We start from the raw sequence: 19,927 nt of genomic DNA, 5'->3' as shown, positions 1-19,927 counted from the left end.
AGGCGCCACCGAAGAGGGCCCGGGAACAGGAACTTCAGTCACGCCTCCCAAGGAAGGAGGCCCCGGAGCCCCGCGTACAGTCCCTCTAGACTGAACGCAGAGCGAAGCGATCGGCCATCGGCTCTAAGGCCTGGAGGCCCAGGGCAGAGCAATCTCTGCCGTAGCGGGGACCGAGAGGCTGGGCCGCGGTGGGTCGGCAGACTGCTCGTTGGCAGAGGAGCCGCAGGGCAGCTTTCGGAGCTTTAGACCGCTCCTCTTCCCTCGCGCTCCCGAAGGCCTGGATGGTGGGAGGCTGATGTTGCTCGGGTGAGCAGAGGATAGATAGACTGAGCCGCTGCCCTGAGCTTGGAGTTGCCCCCTCTCACCGCCTTTGGCTTACACTCTACCCCGCCAGTGCAGATCTGCGACCTCTCGGACCCAATGTACGTCGAGCCCTGCCCACGAGCAGCTGTGGGCGCCCCTCCCTTCTCGCTTCTCGGCTGCCTAGGCTCTCTATGTGTGTAACCTTCCCGGGCCGCCGCAGAACTCAGGCCCCCAGGACACGAGCGGAATCACCGAGGTTAATTGCAGAAGCCAGGTTGGAAACTTCAAGTCAAGGTAGTTTTTTCTTCTTTCCTTTCTCGATTGTGTTATAAGGAGATTTTCCCAAATCGTCTGGAAAATCCCTTTCCTGGGATTTTCAAAGACCTTCGTAACCTCCCCACCCCCGCCCCCAGTCTTCTTACACCACATAACTCTTCAATCCGGTGACACCGGCCCCCTTGTCATCCAGGTAGAAAATGGGCGAAGGAGGAGGGGTGAAGGAGCAGTGAAGGGAGGAAGGAGGGGAAAAGCGACTTTTCCTGGGCATACAATTCTTTCTTTCTTTCTTTTTTTTCTAGTGAGGCATTTGGGGTTAAGTGACTTGCCCAGGGTCACACAGCTAGTAAGTGTTAAGTGTCTGAGGTCGGATTTGAACTCAGGTACTCCTGACTCCAGGGCCTGTGCTCTATCCACTGCGCCACCTAGCTGCCCCTCTTGGGCATACAATTCAAATACAGAATTGTACAGAAAACCTGAATGACTGAGGAATTTCCCAGTCCAACCCCGTGAACTTATTTGTAGCCCCTTAAGAAATCCATTACAACAATTAATTGTAAAACTATATTTAATGCTATACTATGGGACTGAGAGGGTGGGTTTTGCCTTTTATGAATACAAGGATAAACTGTGCCTGCTTAATCTCCATTCAGATGCAGACCACTGTCCTTTAATCTTGTGGAGTGAGTTTTGTAGTTTATTGTCCAGTATATCTGCTTATTGTGTTTTCCTATTTCAGTTCAACCTTCTCCTGGACAGGAGTTGACAGGAGTCGGAGTAAATACTACATATCCCAAAAAGGGCCCTTTGTTTTAAGAAATTGATGTATAGCTAATATTCACACAGTTCTTTAAGGTTTGCAAAATGCTTTGCATGTGTCATCTTCCTTGAGCCTTACAACCTTGGGAGGTACATCATTAAGCCCATTTTACAGGAAGGGGGAATGACATGTCCAGGTTTGTACGTCCAGGTTTGTACATCCACGAGATGTCTGGGACAGGATCTGAATTCTGCAAGTCATTAATATGCTAAAATATTTTAAATTGTTTTGCTTAAATGGGTTAAATAAGTCCTTTACAGCTTATTTCCATTATTTCCTTGCTTAGCAAAAAAAATGTTGTCAGTGGCAAAAACTTAGCCTTTTCTACATAACCAGATTCTTATCTTTCTCCCTAAACCCAGAGGGCAACAGCATATTCTCAGTCCATCAGACTCAAAACCCCAGTTGCTTACTATCTCTCACTATCCCCTTATCCAATCTGTTGCCAAGGCCTGTTGATTTCATCTTTGCAACATTTCTTTAATATACCCCCCTTTCTCTTTGCTGACACTGCCACCCCTCTGGTGCAAGTCCTTATTACCTCACTGTTGGATCATTGCAGTAGCCTGATGATGGGTCCCCGCCTGCCTCAAGTTTCTCCTCATTCCAATCCATGCTCCGGTCAGCCACTAAAGTGATTTTCCTAAAACACAGATCTGACAATGTGACTCCCCTAGTCAGTAAACTCCAGGGACTCCCTATCACCTCCAGGTTGTTCAGTTGAATCCAACTCTTCTTGACCCCATGGACTTCCAAGGTAAAGATACTGGAATGGTTTGCTATTTCCCTTTCCAACTCATTTTACAGATGAAGAACAGAAGCAAAAAGAGGTTAAGGGACTTGCCTAGGGTTACACGGCTAGTCTGAGGTCATATTTGAACTCAGGTCTTTCAGATTCCAGACCCAGTGCTCTATCCATTGAGTGGTAGCTGCCTCATCACCTCCAGGATCAAATACAAAATCCTCTGTTTGACATTCAAAGATCTTCATAACCTAGTGTCATTACACACACATACACTCACACACACCCATACCTTCCAGTCACCACATACTCTTCAGTCCAATGACACTGGCCTCTTTGCTGTTCCATTAATAATATATTCCAGGGGCAGCTAGGTGGCTCAGTGGATAAAGTACTGGCCCTGGAGTCAGGAGGGCCTGAGTTCAAATCCAGCCTCAGACACTTAACACTTACTAGCTGTGTGACCCTGGGCAAGTCACTTAACCCCAACTGACTCACTAAAAAAAATTAAATAAAAATTTTTTAAATAATAATATATTCCAACTCTCAGTTCCAGTCATTTTTCCTGACTGTCCCCCATACCTGGGATGTTCTCCCTCTTCCACTCCACCTATTGGCTTTCCTGGCTTCCTTCCACATCCCAGCTAAAATCCCTTCTAGAAGGAAGCCCTCTTAATTCTAGTGTCGCTCTTAATTATTTCCTGTTTATCCTGCATATAACTTGTTTGTACTTATTTGTTTGCATGTTGTCTTCCTCATTACACTGTGAGCTCCTTAAGGGCAGGGACCATCTTGCCTCTTTTTTGGATCCCCAGCACTTACTATCCTCTAGAAGTAACCCAAGAGTAAAGAGCTGGCCTTGGAGCCAGAAAGACTTTATGGCCTTGGGCAAATAAATCAGCATCTCTGTGCTCTAGGCCAGAGCTTCTCAAACTTTTTCCACTCTCCACCACTTTTCCCCTGGAGAGTATACAAAATAGGTATACAAATCAAACATTTACTACCAAATTTCTATATGTCATTTTAAATAGGGTCATTTAAGAAGCTTTGCTATAGGCAACTGTCTAAGACTAAATTGCAAAGAAGGTGCCCACCCTGCTTTGGTTAAAGGAGTTTTCTCCTCTGTGAGTTTTCTGTATCAATGAAATTGTAAAATCATATGTGTATGTATAATAGCAAATTGGAATTTATTAAACACCACACTCTAGGAAGGAATAAGGTGGTCTGAAAATAAGTCAACCTCTGCCCCCTTGGAGAAGATAAATGTGTACATATGTACACATGTACACACACACATATATTACAATGTATAATAGACAAATATGAGAGATATAAAATGTTATGGTAATTTTGAGATGGGAGAGAAAGGTTCCAGCTTGAGGGATCTGGAAATGCTTTATAGAAGAGATCATATTAGACCTATATCTTAAAGAATGGTTAGGAATTAGGTGGTAGGACAAAGGCATTCCAGATGAAGAGGGAAGGCTTCGGCAAAGGCATTGATTATGTTTGGAGAACAGCAAGTACCACAGATTGTCCATTAGAATCTATGAGTATGTAAAGCACTGGCCCTGGATTCAGGAGGACCTGAGTTCAAGTCTGGCTTCAGATACTTGATACTGACTAGCTGTGTGACCCTGGGCAAGTCACTTAACTCTCTTTGCCTTGCAAAAAAAATAAAAAAATTTAAATCTGAGTATGGTTGAGTCCTGCCATAGTAACAAGACTTACTCTTCATTGTTTTCATATAAACTGAATGCATTTACAGATTAATACATTCATTGTGTTTGTTTCCCTATCATTTAGCACAAAATACCTAACACAAAGTACTTCCTAAGTGATTGATTAATAAAAGTTATGATCTTATCAACTTGTGATTTCCTGCCAAAGATGCAACCCATCCCTGGCTGCTCATTCTGTATGATTCTTGTCCAAGTCCTCTTGTAAGTTTACCCCCAGGGGGTCCACAAGCATTTAAGTGTCTGCTATATGCCAAGCACTTTGCTAAGTATAGTAAGGGAAACATAGAAAGGCAAAAGAAGTCCTTGCTCCGAAGATGCTTACAGTCTTATTGGGAAGACAACATGCAAATAGCTAGGACTTGAAGGAAGCTAGGGAGCTCAGGAAGCAGAGATGAGGAAGGAGAGAATTGCAGGTTTGAGGGACAGCCAGTGAAAATGAAGAGTTGGGATTTCTTTACTTGACAGTAGTGTTGGAAAATTAGTAGAAAGAAGTGGTCTTCAGGAAAGCAGGAAACAGGCATTCAGAATGTATACAGACGTTACAATAGAATTTCTGTACTGATGAAAAATGTTCCTTCTCAGAAGTTTTGTTGAGCCTATTCTGTACAAGGTCACAATTAGATGGAAGTAGTTTATAAAGATTTTTTGTTTTGTTTTGGGTTTTGTGAGGCAGTTGGGTTAAGTGACTTGCCCAGGGTCACATGGCTAATAAGTGTTAAGTGTCTGAGGTCATATTTGAATTCAGGTCCTCCTGACTCTAGAGCCAGTGCTTTATCCACCTAGCTGCCCCGTTTATAAGGTTTTAATGAAAGTCAACATTTGAGAGAGCTTCAGTTTCTCAAAGTTGTCTTTACCAAATACTGGTCCATATGTGTTCATACTCACTTCCTGATGTTCATTCTGCTGTTTTACTGCCCTCTGAGGGATTTCATGAGGGAGGGCAGACCTTCTTCCATTGTTTTTAGAAATAAAATGATACAAGCCTAGTAGGATTTTGCTTTCTTTTTCTGTGCAAAATGTATTTGAAGTACAAGAAAACCTTGCCACCACACAAGCCAGATCCTTACTCCAATTTAACACTAGATGTAGTCACTTTATAAACTTGAGATTGTCCACTTCTAAATGATTACTGGTTGTTGTTGTTTTGGCTTTGGCTGTTTGCTAGTTTGTTTTTCCAGACTGCCCAATACAGTATATTCTAGGGCTCCCTCATCCCTGCTTCCTTTCTGGCATAAATTCAAGGAAGGTGAAGTAACTTTGATATTAACCTAAACAAAATATGCATCTTCATGAGTCAGCAGCAAATAAAATAAAAAAACCTTGAAAAGGTAGCATAGTGGATAGAGCACTGGGAAGACCTGAGTTCAGATCCCAGCCTCTCACATGCTTACTAGCTGTGTGATCTGTGCAAATCACTTATCCCCAGTCTGTCTCAATTTCCTCATATGTAAAATGGGGATAATAATAACACCCACCTCCCAAGATTGTTATAAGGACCAAATGAGATAAGACTTGTAAAAAGTGCTTAGCACACAACCTGGTCCATAATAATCACTCTAAAACGCTTATCCTTTTCATAATTTTTCCACACCAAAAAATTAAATTCAACCCCAAACAAACCTATCTTAATGATTTTTACATTCTTTCTCCTGCTTTCATTTAAATGTAATTACTTTTTTTTTACTGGTTGTATTTTATTCCCATCCTATAAGATGATGAGTATCCTTCAGTTTTAAGATGGGAAAGCTGAAACCCATTTATATTGTCTTTGTTGAATCTTTCTCCTAGACAAGCAGTGGACTACCACTGGGTATGCTGAAGTGAAGGAAGGGGATTTCCCAGTAGCCTTTGCATAGCTGTTACTATAATTGTCAGAGTTGGGGTTATAGTATAACTACCCTTAGGGACCTGGCTGGGACTTGATATAGCTGGTAGTTAGGTTGTAATGGGTAACAGATAGGTCTGGTTGTGTTAGAGACATGGCCTGTGATTGGCTGTTGTGGGGAGGGTGGGACATGACCCATCTGCCCACCCCTATTCCACACAACCACAAAAACTCCAGACACTACTGTCCTAGAGAATAAAGTAAAACTATAGCCCATATAAGAACTAAAAGAGATGCCAAGAAGTCTAACTATAACTCCAATTTCTTCTTTTGGTAGAAGGGTCCACACTAGAGATCTTGACTGTTAAAAAAAAAAAAAGAGAGAGAGAGAGAGAGAAAAGCATTAATAAATGCCGAAATGTCAGACTCTTCACCATTCAGAATGCAGCTAGTACACTTGGACCTTAAAGGAGCTCCCCCCAAGGTCTTGTACCTGGCAGAGGTAAGGATTTTATAGGGTTTATTCTTTTACTTTGTGTTAACATCTTAATGTTAGCTTTCCTTAGTCTGCAAAAGTCTGAGTTTAGGACTAATATTGTACTTTCTCTGAATCAGTTCAGTGCCCAAATGCTATATAAGGTTGTATTTATAATCTTTGGGGTAAAAAATGGATTTATCTGATGTCCACCCCATCCTAATAAATTTCATTTATTAAGGATGTTCTTTGATGTATGCTAGACATTGTACCTGAGGAATACTTAAAGACCAGTTATTTTTTTTTATTTAATTTGATTTTTAAAAAATTTTTCCAATTACAGGTAAAGATATTTTTTGAGTTCCAAATTTTTCTCCCATCCTCCCTTCCCCACCTGCTCCCAAAACCAGCAAGCAATCTGATATAGATTGTACATAACAATCATGAAACATATTTCCATATTAGTCATGCTGTAAGAGAAGAATCAGAACAAAAGAAAAAAAAACACAAGAAAGAATAAACAACAACAACAAAGCAATAACAAAAGTGGAAATAGTATCCTTCAGTTTACATTCAGACTCCATAGTTCTTTTTCTGAATGTGGAGAGCATTTTCCACCATAAATCTTTTGGCAATATCTTGGATCATTGCTGAAAAGAGTTAAGTCTGTCACAGTTGATCATTAAAGACCAGTTCTAAGAAAACTGCTCAGGGTAAACTACAAGGATGGTCAAAGAAGGATGAAGAGGGAGCTAAAAGGAACAACTTAAATTTTTTAAAGAAACTATCATGTTTTTTATAATCATAAATTTAGATGTAGAAGGAAATCTTGGAGGTCTAGTCCAACCCCAGCCTTTTACAGGTTTTTACAAACCTGTTTGTAGGTCCATCCAGAGGGTCTAAGGGACTAAGGTGAAAGTCACACAACAATAAAGTGGCACAGCTGGTATTTGGACCTCTCTCCTGAGTCACAATCCAGCACTTTTCCCAATAGATTAGGCTCAGTGTATATTAAATTATGTCTTATTTGTAGCAAACTGTTAATCTGAGGCTGGGTTTCCCCCGCCACTCAATATGCTTTGTGGTCTTCCTGCCAATATCAGTCAACATACAAGGGGAAAACTAGATTTATTATTATTTTGAGCCAGACAATCCAACAAGTCAAACAGTATATGCCAAATATAATTTGGGGATTATTCACTTTTAAAATATCTAAACCCTGGTTCCCCTCCTCTAGTCCAAGTAATCATGAACTAACAGCTATTTCATGTTTGTGATTCTGATGTTAACCTTAAAGAATGTTTAATTAAATAAACATTTCTTAATCTATAAAAGAGGCATTTATAATCTAGAGAGTGTAATATAGTAGTTCAAAGTAAAAGGAAAAGCCCTGAATACCTGTGATAACAAGAAGTTGGAGAGAGCTAAGGAGAATCTAGATGAATAGGCAGGTAGTTAGCACATGTTTCCTTTTCATTCAATCAGCAAGTATTAATTAAATACCTATTACATGCCAGGGCACTGTGGTAGGCACTGGGATACTAAGGCAAAAGTAAAATAGTCCCTGCCCTTGAGGAATTTACATCCTATTGTAGGAAACACATGTACATACATACATATACATATATATGTAAATATATTCAGTGGGGATAATAAAAGTGTGGTGTGTAAAATGACAGGAGCTAAGTGGTTAAGAAAGCTAGAGATTCTTAGAGGCAGAATAAAAGAATACATTCCAAAGTAGATTGTAGAAAGGCAAAGAGATGGGATGTCATGTGAGGGACAGCAAGTAGGCTTGTTTCCTCAGATCTTTCTCTTTCCTCTTCACTCTCACCCCTCAATTACCTGATCTCTAAAGGTCATTCTTATCCCATCCTATTAGCCCCCAAATGTTTCTCAGACTCAACATTTTACTGGGCTCTTTTACTACCCTCAGTAAAGTTATATTTCTAATGCATTTGGGGTATAGGAATTATATAACCATAGATGATAAGTAGGAAGTATATATTAAAAAAACACAAAAAGTAAGTATGTAATCACAGATAATAAGTATGCCTTGTTCCCCAAGGCACACCTACGATGAATCCCTTACCACAGCCCTCTTTCCTAACACAAGTAGGTACTCCTTCCTATGTCATTCAATCCCACCTCAGCTGTCATTCAGTCTCAATGTACAGATATTAACATTCATCATCAAAGCCTCTGCCCTCATCACTGGCCACAAATAAACTTTACCTAGGTGTGATAGATACAAGTCTTCACTATCATCTTTTTCTCTTTCCCTTCTCCAACTCAATCCAGTTTCCCAGGTAACCAGTCATTATAGTGTAACTATGTCACCTACTAGGAAAGGATTGGAAAGTGGGGGCAAAGAGCAGTACTAACAGCTTCCCTTAAGCCACCAAATAAATATATTTGAAAATATATAAATATATCAGACTTTGTGTCCTTAGACCTGAGCTCCATCCTACCTGTTTGCTGGTTTAATTTTCAAGCATTATATACATAGTCAAAAATCTTATTTACATATTGATTTCAACTAAATATTGAATCGATTAAAAGAATTAACCCTAACATGTAAATGATTTCTTATCCCCTTTGTAGGTGGTAGAATACAAATTTCAATTCAAGTCATCTATTTACACCAAGCTATGCTTAGTAATTTATCCTTTTTTTCTTTTTCCAGATCTTCCCTCTCTTCCATGCCCTTGGTGCCAATGGCATCCTCATTGAATATGAAGACATGTTTCCCTATGAGGGCCCTCTACAGCTTCTGAGAGCCAGGCACGCCTACAGGTATCCTGAGGGTTACGGGGTAACCAGGAGGTCTGGGGATGGATTCATCTTAGACTAACAATGACTTGAAAATGGAAAGACGAGGAAATCTACAGAGCAAAAAGAAACTCAATGGGGTGCTTGGAGAATTGAGAATTTAACATTTATGGTTATAGTGATTTTTTGATCAGCTTATTTCTGATCTAGTAGCAATGACATGTTAATATGAGAAAATCAGTAATGCATAGGGACAAGGTCTGGACCTATGATTTCATTAATATAGGAAACCCGCAAATAAGGAAACTATCCCTACCACTGTATGTTGGCACTTTCTCTGTAATTTATAATGTTAATGATCAGCCTACAGCAGAGATGTCAAACCTTTTGGGGAGGGTCAGAAGAAGGATAAACCAGATTAAAATGTTACTGGGAAGCACTTAACAAAATAAGTAAAAATACAATGAAACATGCATGATGTTGATATGTGGTTTTCTAAGTCAGGGGCTCTCAAGAGTCCTTATGTAGCTTTGCTGGCCCTATTTCTGTTTCAATTGTACACCACTGGCCTAGAGAACTGAGATGTTAAGTGACTTGCCCAGGGTCATGCAGTATATGTCAGAGGTTATATCTAGAACCAAGGTCTTCCTTGTTTTGAGACTGGCTCTCTATATGCTAGGCCATCTTGTCTCTGAGGTTTACATAGGTGCCTTTTGTTTGTTTGTTTGTTTGTTTAGTGAGGCAATTGGGGTTAAGTGACTTGCCCAGGGTCACACAGCTAGTAAGTGTTAAGTGTCTGAGGCCGGATTTGAACTCAGGTACTCCTGAATCCAGGGCCAGTGCTCTATGCACTGCACCACCTAGCTACCCCGAGGTGCCGTTAAAAAAAAAAAAAAAGAACTGAAAACCATTCCACATATCAGGATTAAAATAATGTAAGTAATCATGATTCTATATGGTCAGATCAAAATGTTTCAGACCGAAAAGGTAAAAGCTAAAAAGGAATAGGTTGAAAATCTATAAAATTGTGAATGACAGAAAGACAGACTTTGATATATTAGAAGTAACAGGGACTCTTTGAAGTCATAAGGAGGTGCATTTAAGATAAATGAAAGGAAGACCTGCTTTATTTAAAAGATAATACTTGGTAATACTAGTAACTAGGTACACTGCTGATTAACCTAAGATGTGGTATGGACACATACAAAAAAAGTATAAAAAGCTTCCAAAAGGGTTAGATAAATTCATGCATGAAAATCCTAAATGGGTTATTTAAAGAAACTTAGTAAAAGTTTTTTTTAATAATCTTTAAGTTGTTACTTTTTAAACCTAATAGTTTTTTAGTTACTTCTATAACCTCTTGAGGTTATCATCAGAGAGGATAAATGTACCTTCACAAAAACTATTGATACCACCATCGGAAACCAAATGCTGGATCCGCTGTACCACAAGCCTCATTAAATATGACATTTCTTATGTTCTTATTCCTCTGATCTTGACAGCTTACCTTTGAAGTAAAGAAGGACAGTTACTTTAATCTCTGCTTTACAGACACTGAAACTGAGGCACCAAGAGGTTTAATTAGAAAGGTATCTACTCTGTTCAGGGTGCAAGCCAGCACCCTGCCAAAGGCAATACAAGATATCCAATTGCTTACCACCTCAGGGAAATGGAGGGAGGGATAGAACTTGGAACTCAAAACTTTAAATAAAAATGTTTATTACATGACTAATGTGGAAATAAGTTAAAAGTAATTGTACATACATAAGCTATGTCAGATTTCTGTCTTGGAGAGGAGGAGAAAAGGGAGGGAGGGAGAAAAATTTGGAATTCAAAATCTTATAAAAAATTCATGTTGAAAACTATCTTTACATGTAACTGGAAAAAATACTATTAAGGAAAAAATGTTTATAAAAAACAAAAAAAACCCCAATGTTTATGAAAAAAAACAAAACAAAGGAAATAGAAGCATAAGTAAGAGGCAATCCCATGGGCTTGCAAATAAATATGATGCAAAATAGATAGTGAAAGCACATAAGAGGTACAAAGTGCTATGGAAACTCAAACACCAGAAGGATTAATTTTGAATATGAATGTCAGGAATGTGACCGTTTAGAATGGGAATGTTAGGGGGATGGTGGAGATACCAGGAATGTCTGGGGAACTTGGGCAGTTTGGTGACAGTGGTGAAGTGACTTGTCTGTGATCACACAATTAGTAACAGAGCTAAGATTATGATAGAGGTCTCTGACTTTAAGTCAGACCATAGGGCAGCTAGGTAGTGCAGTGGATAAAGCAACAGCCCTGGATTCAGGAGAACCTGAGTTCAAATCCGGCCTGACACTTGACACTTAACTAGCTGTGTGACCCTGGGCAAGTCATTGACCCAAAGGAAAAAAAAAAGTCAGACCATATTACTTCTTCTAGCCTCTATTTCCTTAACTGTAAATACATCTTTAAAATAAATCTTTGAAGAAACAGTTTGACATTATTTCAGGTGCTTCAGAAATTCTGTTTTAAGTGCTTATTTGGACCATCATTTTCATCCAAATCCTGGAGTAAATACTTTCCCCAAACTTTCCTTCAAAGAAGGTTTTGTGATAATGAAAATTTGCTGACTGTTATACAGTTGCCTTAGGAAACTGGTATGGGCTACCATTTCTTGGTGAGGGTATGGGCAATGACTGTATTGACAACATCTTTATTAACTTCCCTCAATTCATTTCTCTAGCCCCTCTGAGATCAAGGAAATTCTTCATCTGGCCAAGCTACATGAGTTAGAGGTTATTCCCCTGGTGCAAACATTTGGACACATGGAAGTAAGTGAGGAACTATTTATTTAATGTGTATAGAAATGAAGTTTCTAGAAATAGAGCTTGAAGGAACTTTATAGATCGTAAAATCTAGTCCCCTCAAATCCACTTCCCACTTGAGCTTCCCTATTTTTGTTGTGTGCTTCACCATCCTTTCAGTCACCCAGGTTTATAATCTTGGTATTATCCTTAATATTTTATCCTCCTCTCCCTCTCTCCCATATAGTCAGTCACCAAATAAATTCTGCTGCCATGATCTCTCTCACACCTGTCCCCTTTTCTCTACCCACACAACCCCTACTCTAAGAGGACCAGAAAGGCCTTACAATTACATTTCCTTCCTAATTAGTCTCCATGCCTTAAGTCTCTTCCCTCTGTAATAATACATTTTCCACACAGTTAATAAAATGATTTTTCCAAAGCTCAGGTTAGATCACAGCAGTCACTACTTAATAAACTCCAGTAGCTCCTTTTGCTTCTAGAATCAATTATAAACACCTCTGTTTAGTTTTGAAAGCCCCATACAATTTGGCCCCAACCTACATTACTCCCCATGGCCCAGTCAGAATGGCTTTTATGCTGCTCCTCACATACACTGCTCAATCTCCCATCTCTCTGCCCTCCCTATGATTTCCCTCTCACTTCTGCCTCTCTTGGAATCTTTTGTTTTCTGTTCATTGGCACCTTTCCCATTAAGCCTTTCTATTTATCCTGCATGTATTTTATATCTTACTTATATGTACGTGTTATATCTCCTGTTAGAACATAAGCTTCCTTATAGGAACTGTTTCATTTTTACACAGGTGTGCCTAGTACCTAGGGAAGCTAGGTGGCACAGTGGATAGAGTGTTGGCCTAGAGTCAGGAAAACTCATCTTCCTAAGTTCAAATACAATCTCAGATACTTACTAGCTGTGTGATCTTGGGCAAGTCACTTAACCCTATTTACTTCAGTTTCCTCATCTGAAAAATGAGTTGGAGAAGAAAAATGGCAAACCAAAGTCTCAAATGGAATCACTAAGAGCTGGACACAAGTGAAACAGCTGAACAACAAAAGTTCAGCATAGGACTAAGTACATGGTAGGCACTTAATAGATGCCGTTTATTCTTATACCACAGTCATTTCTGGAAATATTCCCCATCTTTCCCCCCACTCCCACCCCTCCTAGGAATTAAACCTTCCCTTATAACAAAGAAAAGCAGTTAAGCAAAAATACCCTATACCTTGTATTCTAACTTGTTACTACCTAGTATACATTTATATATATTTATAATATATACCTAGTATACATTTTATACAATATTTCTGTCCTCACAGTCTACTCCTCTTCTAAGAGGCATTCTCTCTCCAGTTTTACTTTGTCTGTCATTGAATAAATTGACTTTCTCTTCCTGCAGTTTGTTCTGAAGCATGAGCAGTTTTCCCACCTCCGGGAAGTAGAGCTGTTTCCAAATGCCTTGAACCCCCACAAGGAAGAATCCCTGGCATTAGTGGGTACAATGATCAATCAAGTAATGGAGCTTCACAGAGGCATTCGATGGTTCCACATAGGATGTGATGAGGTATGACACCTCCCTCCAGTCCTGAAAACTTCCTGAAGTACCTATTCTCACTTATTATAGTCATGTCTGCCTTACTTAAAAAAAAAAAGCAGGATAGACTTGAATTAACTAGGGAATTTTCCCTATGTTCTTCCAAATTACTCCTTGACTTATTTCACTTTCCTCTGCACCCTGGCTTCAAAAGGGAAATGGTAAAAGTATTTACAAAAGGGTTAGCTTAAGAAATTTTTCAGTAGCAGTTAAAGCCTCACTTCTAACCAGTGTTCCCTGAATTTTTTAAAAATTAAATCTTATTTTACTTTCAAAGAAAGACCTGCCTTCTCTCCCTCCCACCTCCCTTTCCCCCACTGAGAAAACAAGAAAAATAAAACACCTTTTAGTATAGTCAAACAAAGCAAAGTCCTTCATCTGCACTCTGAACCCATTACTGAACTATCAGAAGGAACCATGTTTCATCATGAATCCTCTACAATTATGGTTGGTCATTGTGTTGATCAGATTTCTTCCCTGAATCCAATCACAACTATTGATTATAACTACATAAGATTCATGAGCAACAGGCTATAAAGAATGAACATATAAGTACACAGGTTTAGTTAAATGCTAAATGGGTCATAGACCAGCTCACAAGAGCCAACCTGGCCAGATGGGTCTTCCCTAGGAAGTAACTGAGACTAAAGATGGTTTTAGTTTTACCATCACTTGTTATACAGACAAAATCCTTTAGGTCTTTCTGTTCTCAATCATGTCTGCATACATGATCTTTCAAGAGCCCTGGGGTTGTACCTATCTACCTGCCTTCTTTTGAGACTTTTTCAGTCTGACATCTCAGTGTATCTTCAGAGCATGCATTAAGATAAACCAAGAATTGAAGCACTTCAAGGGGGGGGGCCCAGTATCCAGCTTGTAGCCCTCCTGATCCTGAGCAACCTGTCAGAAATACATATTTTTGACAAGCAAAAAGACTTTTGATATGATTTCCTTGAATATATAATCATTATGTAATATATTGCTGTCAGGCTTGGATCAGTTTAGAAGATGCAGCATGATATATGTGAGGTGCTGGACTTTGAGGGAAACCAGTATTTGAATCCTACTGTAAGGGCCAAATTTAATATGGGGAGAGTTAATTGGGTGGCTCGCCATAATACTGGGGTTCTGAAAATAATGAGGGACCTCTAGGTCCAAAGTTTCCTCTCTTCCTAACTGCCTTTTTTAGTTATTTCTCCCAGACTAATAAGAAAGGAGATTAACAGCCTCTTTTCCACAAACAAATCAGGTTTTATTAATGGGAATAAAATACACAACAAAGGTGAAGTTAATAAAGCCAATGACAAGGGAATAGGGGAAGAGAAAAATGGATAAGCTCCCCGGCTCTAGCAAAGACTTACTCAATCCCCAAACTTGCTTCCAGCTCAGCTAATTCGAAGACCTTGCCTCATTTCTATTAACTCACCACCTGGGGTCCGTAGTTTCTATGGGAGTCAGCTGTATAGTCCCTCTCCAGTCTGCTCGGAAGCTCACCAACAGGAAAGAGAGAGCTCCTCTGAGCAAGCATTCCCTTTTCTACTTTTTCTCTCCCTCCCCCAAAAGGGAGGTCCTTCAAGTTGCATGGCTGAGAATGGTCCCCCTGTTGACATCAGCAGTATACATCACTCAGGGCAGGCCAGGTGTGGCCTATATCTAATCATTCCCAAGTAGGTACTTAGTCAGTTTCTCATTCTCATCCAATTCAAACAATTCTAAATCAATCAGGTGGGACCCCTGGGCGTCTGCCAAATTCTATTATTTTATCACACTACCTAAGACACATTTGCTGTGTGACCCTAGACAAATTACTTTATCCCTCTGACCTTTAGTTTCCTCATCTGTAAAAAGGGATAACAATAATTTCTGGCCCACAGGGTTGTTGAAAGGATCAAATGAGATAATCTATGCAGAGCACTTTACAAACGTTTAAAGTGCTGTATAAATATGAGTTTATCAGTAACTGTAAAAAAAATGAATGTAGTCCACCCTGATGGATATTTAATCACATGAAATAATCACTATTAAGACTTAGGCACTTCTGAAACAAGGGCTAAAGTTCATGACCTCAGAAGTCCTATTTAAATCAGAGATGTTATGATTGCTCTTACTTATTTGGCCTACCTTCTCTTCTGTATGGGAATGAAAACAAAAAGCAGAGTTTACTTCTTTCTTCTTCCTTCCGATGCAGGTATATTACCTTGGTGAAGGGGAGATGTCTAAACAGTGGCTGCAACAGGAACAAAACAGTATGGTAAAACTGTGTCTGACCCAGATGAAAGCAGTTGCCAGCCATGTGCTCATCCACCACCCCAATGTGAAGCCCATTGTATGGGATGACATGCTCAGGGGTATTAGTGAAGAATGTCTTACAGGTATTACACAACTTCAAAGTACAGACATTCATTTTCACTCTTATGGGCATAACATTTTATTAATTTCTCATAACAATCAAAGTGTACAAAGTAGCATAGTAGATTGAGGTCTGACTTTGGAGCCAGGAAGACCTGGGTTCACGTCTAGCCTTTGACACATACTAGTTAATACCTATGTGATCATGGGAAAATATTAACTTCTTCATGCACCCAGGCAATTAGCTAAGACTATAAGCTACAAATAGGTTATCAATCCACACCACATAATGAAATTAGATTTGAACGACAAAATCAAAAAGAAGTTAAGGCAGGTTTTTTTACACATATATCACAAGTGTAATTGGTGAATAATAAAGCCTCTTGGTTATTTATTTGCACCAATGTATCTTATCTAGGGAAATGTTTTTCTATGCATATAAAACAAAATTTGAGATTATCCACTAAAAGGCATTGTTTTTTAAAATGCTTTTGCAAAATAGATGAATGAATGAATAAATAGACATAAATAAATGACTGACTAGATAAATAAATAAATGGATGGATGAACAAATAGATAGATAAATAAATAAAATGCTTTTGCAGGATTATTGAAGTGATAAATAATAACTGAGGATCCACCAGAGGTTGCTGCCCTTGGCAGCATTAGTAACTGGAGAAGTAAAGTTTCCAGTTCCAGAGGGAACCCATCTAAAAAAAGGACTATTAACTCTCCAAACATCTCAGCAGCACAAAATACTTGTAGGGCAAAAGTTGCCAAACTTTGCCATTCACAGTAATTTCCTATGGTGCTAGGCAAAAAAAAAAAAAAAATCCATTTATTTATTAAATAATTGTCCAAATGGTTTAATAAGTATTTATGTCCTAACAACTTTATAGCTATTTGGAAAAAGAATACTATAAAATGAAAGGAAAAAATATTTTAAAATTTCATTCTTAAATCTATTTTACTGACTAATGGGAATCAGATTACACTACCACCCTCATTTCTTATTTCACATTGATTTTACTATAATACTTGCTTTTTTATCATAGTAACTACCAAAAGCTCAGCTTTGCAAAGATATAATGTTGCAAACAAGAAAGTTTGAGAAGTTACTGGTCTAACTGAAAGTACAAGTAAACAAAAACACATCTCAGACCTTCAAAAGCATCATTGAAAAGAATGTTAAGAGTGGCAAATATTACAAAAATGGAAAATACTGGATGTTGGAGGTGATGTGGGAAAACTGGGACGCTAATCCACTGTTAGTGGAGTTGTGAAAAGATTCAACCATTCTAGAGAACAATTTGGAGTTATGCCCAAAGGGCTATAGAACTGTGCATACCCTTTGATCCAGCAATACCACTGCTAGGTTTACATCCCAGAGACATCCTGAAAAAGAGGAAAAGACCTATTTGTACAAAAATACTTATAGCAGCTCTTTTTTGTGGTGGCTAAGAATTGGAAATCAAAGGAAAAATAAGCTGCGGTATATGATGGTAATGGAATATTATTGTGCTATGAGAAATGGGAAGCAGGATGATTTCAGAAAGACCTGGAAAGACTTGTATGAACTGATGTATAGTGAAGTGAGCAGAAGCAAGAGAACATTGTGCACAGAGACAGCAATATTGTTTGATGAAGAACTGTGAAAGACTAAACTATTCTCAACAGTACAGTGATCAAAAACAATCCCAAAACTACAAATTAAATTGTTTATTACTTTAAAAAAAAGAATGCTAAAATGTTAAAACTATAAACTACCTTGAGCTAGTAGTTCATTAAAAGTGTTCAAAAGATGTCAAGTATCACTTTCCCTCAAATTTGCAATAGTACACTGTGCCCTCATGAGTTAGTTCCCTGTAGCACTTCAGGGTGATCCAGTGCACAGTTTGGGAAGAGTAACTATAGGGGTTAGCCATGGAATCACTGAGGTACAATTAGTACAATGACTGTTGGAGGAGTCCCCATATAAAATAGTGACAGTTCCCCAACACCCAGTCATACTGGGGAGGCATTTCACATATACAGAAAAAGGATCCAGTTGATCCTATAAACCTATCTCTTCCATCTCTAGACCATTCTACTTATAGGTACCAAAATAATCTGACCATGTTCTTCCCTGTGTAAAAACTTTCACTGATTGTCTGTAAAGCACTTTGCAAACCTTAAAGTGTTTACAAGTAGATTTAAACCTAGCTCCAACCTATCTTTTGAGCCTTATTCCTACTAGTCTTCTGTATTTCATCTAAACTGCACTACTTGCTTCCATTCTCTGCCTACCCTTCCCATATTCCATTATGCCCAGAAAGAACTTTGCCTATTAAAATATTTATTAACATCTTTGCCTATTAAAACCATTACCTTCTTCTAAGATCCATTTCAAGTATCACTCTTTCCAAGAAGTTTTTCCTGATTTTCCCATGTAAAAGGACCCTCTCCTTCTTAAAATTTTCTTATTTTCATATTATTTCTTATATTATATTTGCCTGTGTCTACATTATATTCACTCTTTCACTCCCCCATTAGACTATAAATTCCACAAGAACATACCCTGTGTTTTTTGAATTTTTGTATCCCTAATACACAGCATAGCTACTTGCATATTCTAAATAATTCTTTAACTAAATTGATTGCTAATCCTACATAATAGACATTTGCCCATAATTTGTGTCTATTTCTAGCTTCTTTATAAAGGTTGTTTTAGGGGGCAGCTAGGTGGCGCAGTGGATAAAGTACTGGCCCTGGACGACCTCAGACACTTGACACTTACTAGCTGTGTGACCCTGGGCAAGTCACTTAACCCTCATTGCCCTGCAAAAAAACAAACAAACAAATAAATAAATAAAGATTGTTTTAAAAGTTGAGTAAATCACTCAAGAGTCCCTGGCATTTTGTTAGAAGGGTAGTCTCCAGATTGATTCTGACTAGGTACTTCATTTAATAAGTGAACATTAAACAGGGAGCTTCAAGGAATTTCTAACCTCAAGTCAGATTGAGGCTTATGATTAGAGATACTGCCTATAACAGCATGTCAAAGTTAAAAAGAAAGAGAGAGATTTAAGCCTTTTTGTGTTACAAAAAGTTTGACATCCGGTGTGAGAACTCTTAGGAGAGGAAAAGTGATTTAAAGCTAAGACTCTGAGAACAGACAGACCCCTCTAATACGAGGAAAATCTGCCAAGGTCCCCCATCCCCGCCCAAGTCTCATGTCTTGGTGTGTGAGGACCCTGCATTTCTTTTTCTTTTTTTTTTTTTTTTATGTATGAGGTATTTTATTTTTTCCATTACATGTAAAGATAGTTCTCAACTTTTGTTTATACATGCTTTACAATTTCAGATTTTTCTCCCTCCCACCCCTCCCTCCCCCCTCCCCTAGACAGCAGGTAATCTGATATAGGTTATATCTATATATCTCTATACATATACATATAGATATATATATATATACACATAATAACATTAATCCTATTTCTGCATTAATCCTGTTACAAGAGAAAGAATCAGAGCAGTGATGCAAAACCTCAAAATAGAAAGAAAAAAAAAACCAACAGCACCCAAAACAAAAGAAATAATATGGTTCAATCAGCATCTATACTCCACAGTTCTTTCTTTCTTTTTTTTTCTTGGATTTGGAGATCCTCTTCTATCATGAGTTCCCTGGAACTCTTCTGTACCATTGCATTGGTGAGAAGAATATAGTCCATCACAGTAGGTCAACACTCAATGTTGATGATACTGTGTACAATGTTCTTCTGGTTCTGCTCATCTCACTCATCATCAGCTCACGTAAGACCCTCCAGGTTTCTCTGAACTCTTCCTGCTCATCATTTCTTACAGCACAATAGTATTCCATTGTATTCATATACCACAACTTGTCCAGCCATTCCCCAATTGATGGGCACCCCCTCAACTTCCAATTCCTTGCTACCACGTAAAGAGCAGCTATAAATATTTTTGTACATGTGAGGACCCTGCATTTCTAAAGAGCTTTAACAAGAAGCCTTTGGGTTTTAAATAAAAAGAGAAATTGCATATAGTAAACCAAGCTGACCTGGCCAGTCTGATGCTTTAGGTTCAAGAAAGCTACTTCAGCTACAGGAGGCTTCTTTATTTTCACTATGCCCCTGATGTTTCTGATGCAGCTCATGCTCTTTGTCACTTTTTTTTTTTTAATCAGGAGACTCACTGTGAACTGTGAAGATTTGGCATCTC

The 19,927-nt window shown here is 38.7% G+C and overlaps 1 protein-coding gene across 2 annotated transcripts in view; it reads left to right on the top strand.

Annotated features, from left to right (window-relative positions):
- The first annotated feature begins 365 nt into the window (after positions 1-365).
- The window catches only part of HEXD (hexosaminidase D), a 41,825-nt gene continuing 22,263 nt past the window's right edge, over positions 366-19,927 (top strand). Inside the window, exons 1-6 of one of the 2 annotated variants that reach the window (XM_044002203.1) lie at positions 366-597; positions 6,046-6,210; positions 8,870-8,979; positions 11,687-11,774; positions 13,166-13,330; positions 15,549-15,732. In XM_044002203.1, the coding sequence (XP_043858138.1) occupies positions 6,127-6,210; positions 8,870-8,979; positions 11,687-11,774; positions 13,166-13,330; positions 15,549-15,732 (631 nt within the window). In that variant the 5' untranslated portion in view covers positions 366-597; positions 6,046-6,126. The remainder of the gene's footprint in view (positions 598-6,045; positions 6,211-8,869; positions 8,980-11,686; positions 11,775-13,165; positions 13,331-15,548; positions 15,733-19,927) is intronic. The other variant, XM_044002205.1, reaches the window with a different exon arrangement.

The sequence above is a fragment of the Dromiciops gliroides genome, chromosome 4 (assembly GCF_019393635.1).
Source record: "Dromiciops gliroides isolate mDroGli1 chromosome 4, mDroGli1.pri, whole genome shotgun sequence".
Classification (NCBI taxonomy): Eukaryota; Metazoa; Chordata; class Mammalia; order Microbiotheria; family Microbiotheriidae; genus Dromiciops; species Dromiciops gliroides.
This window is presented reverse-complemented; position numbering and strand designations above follow the sequence as displayed.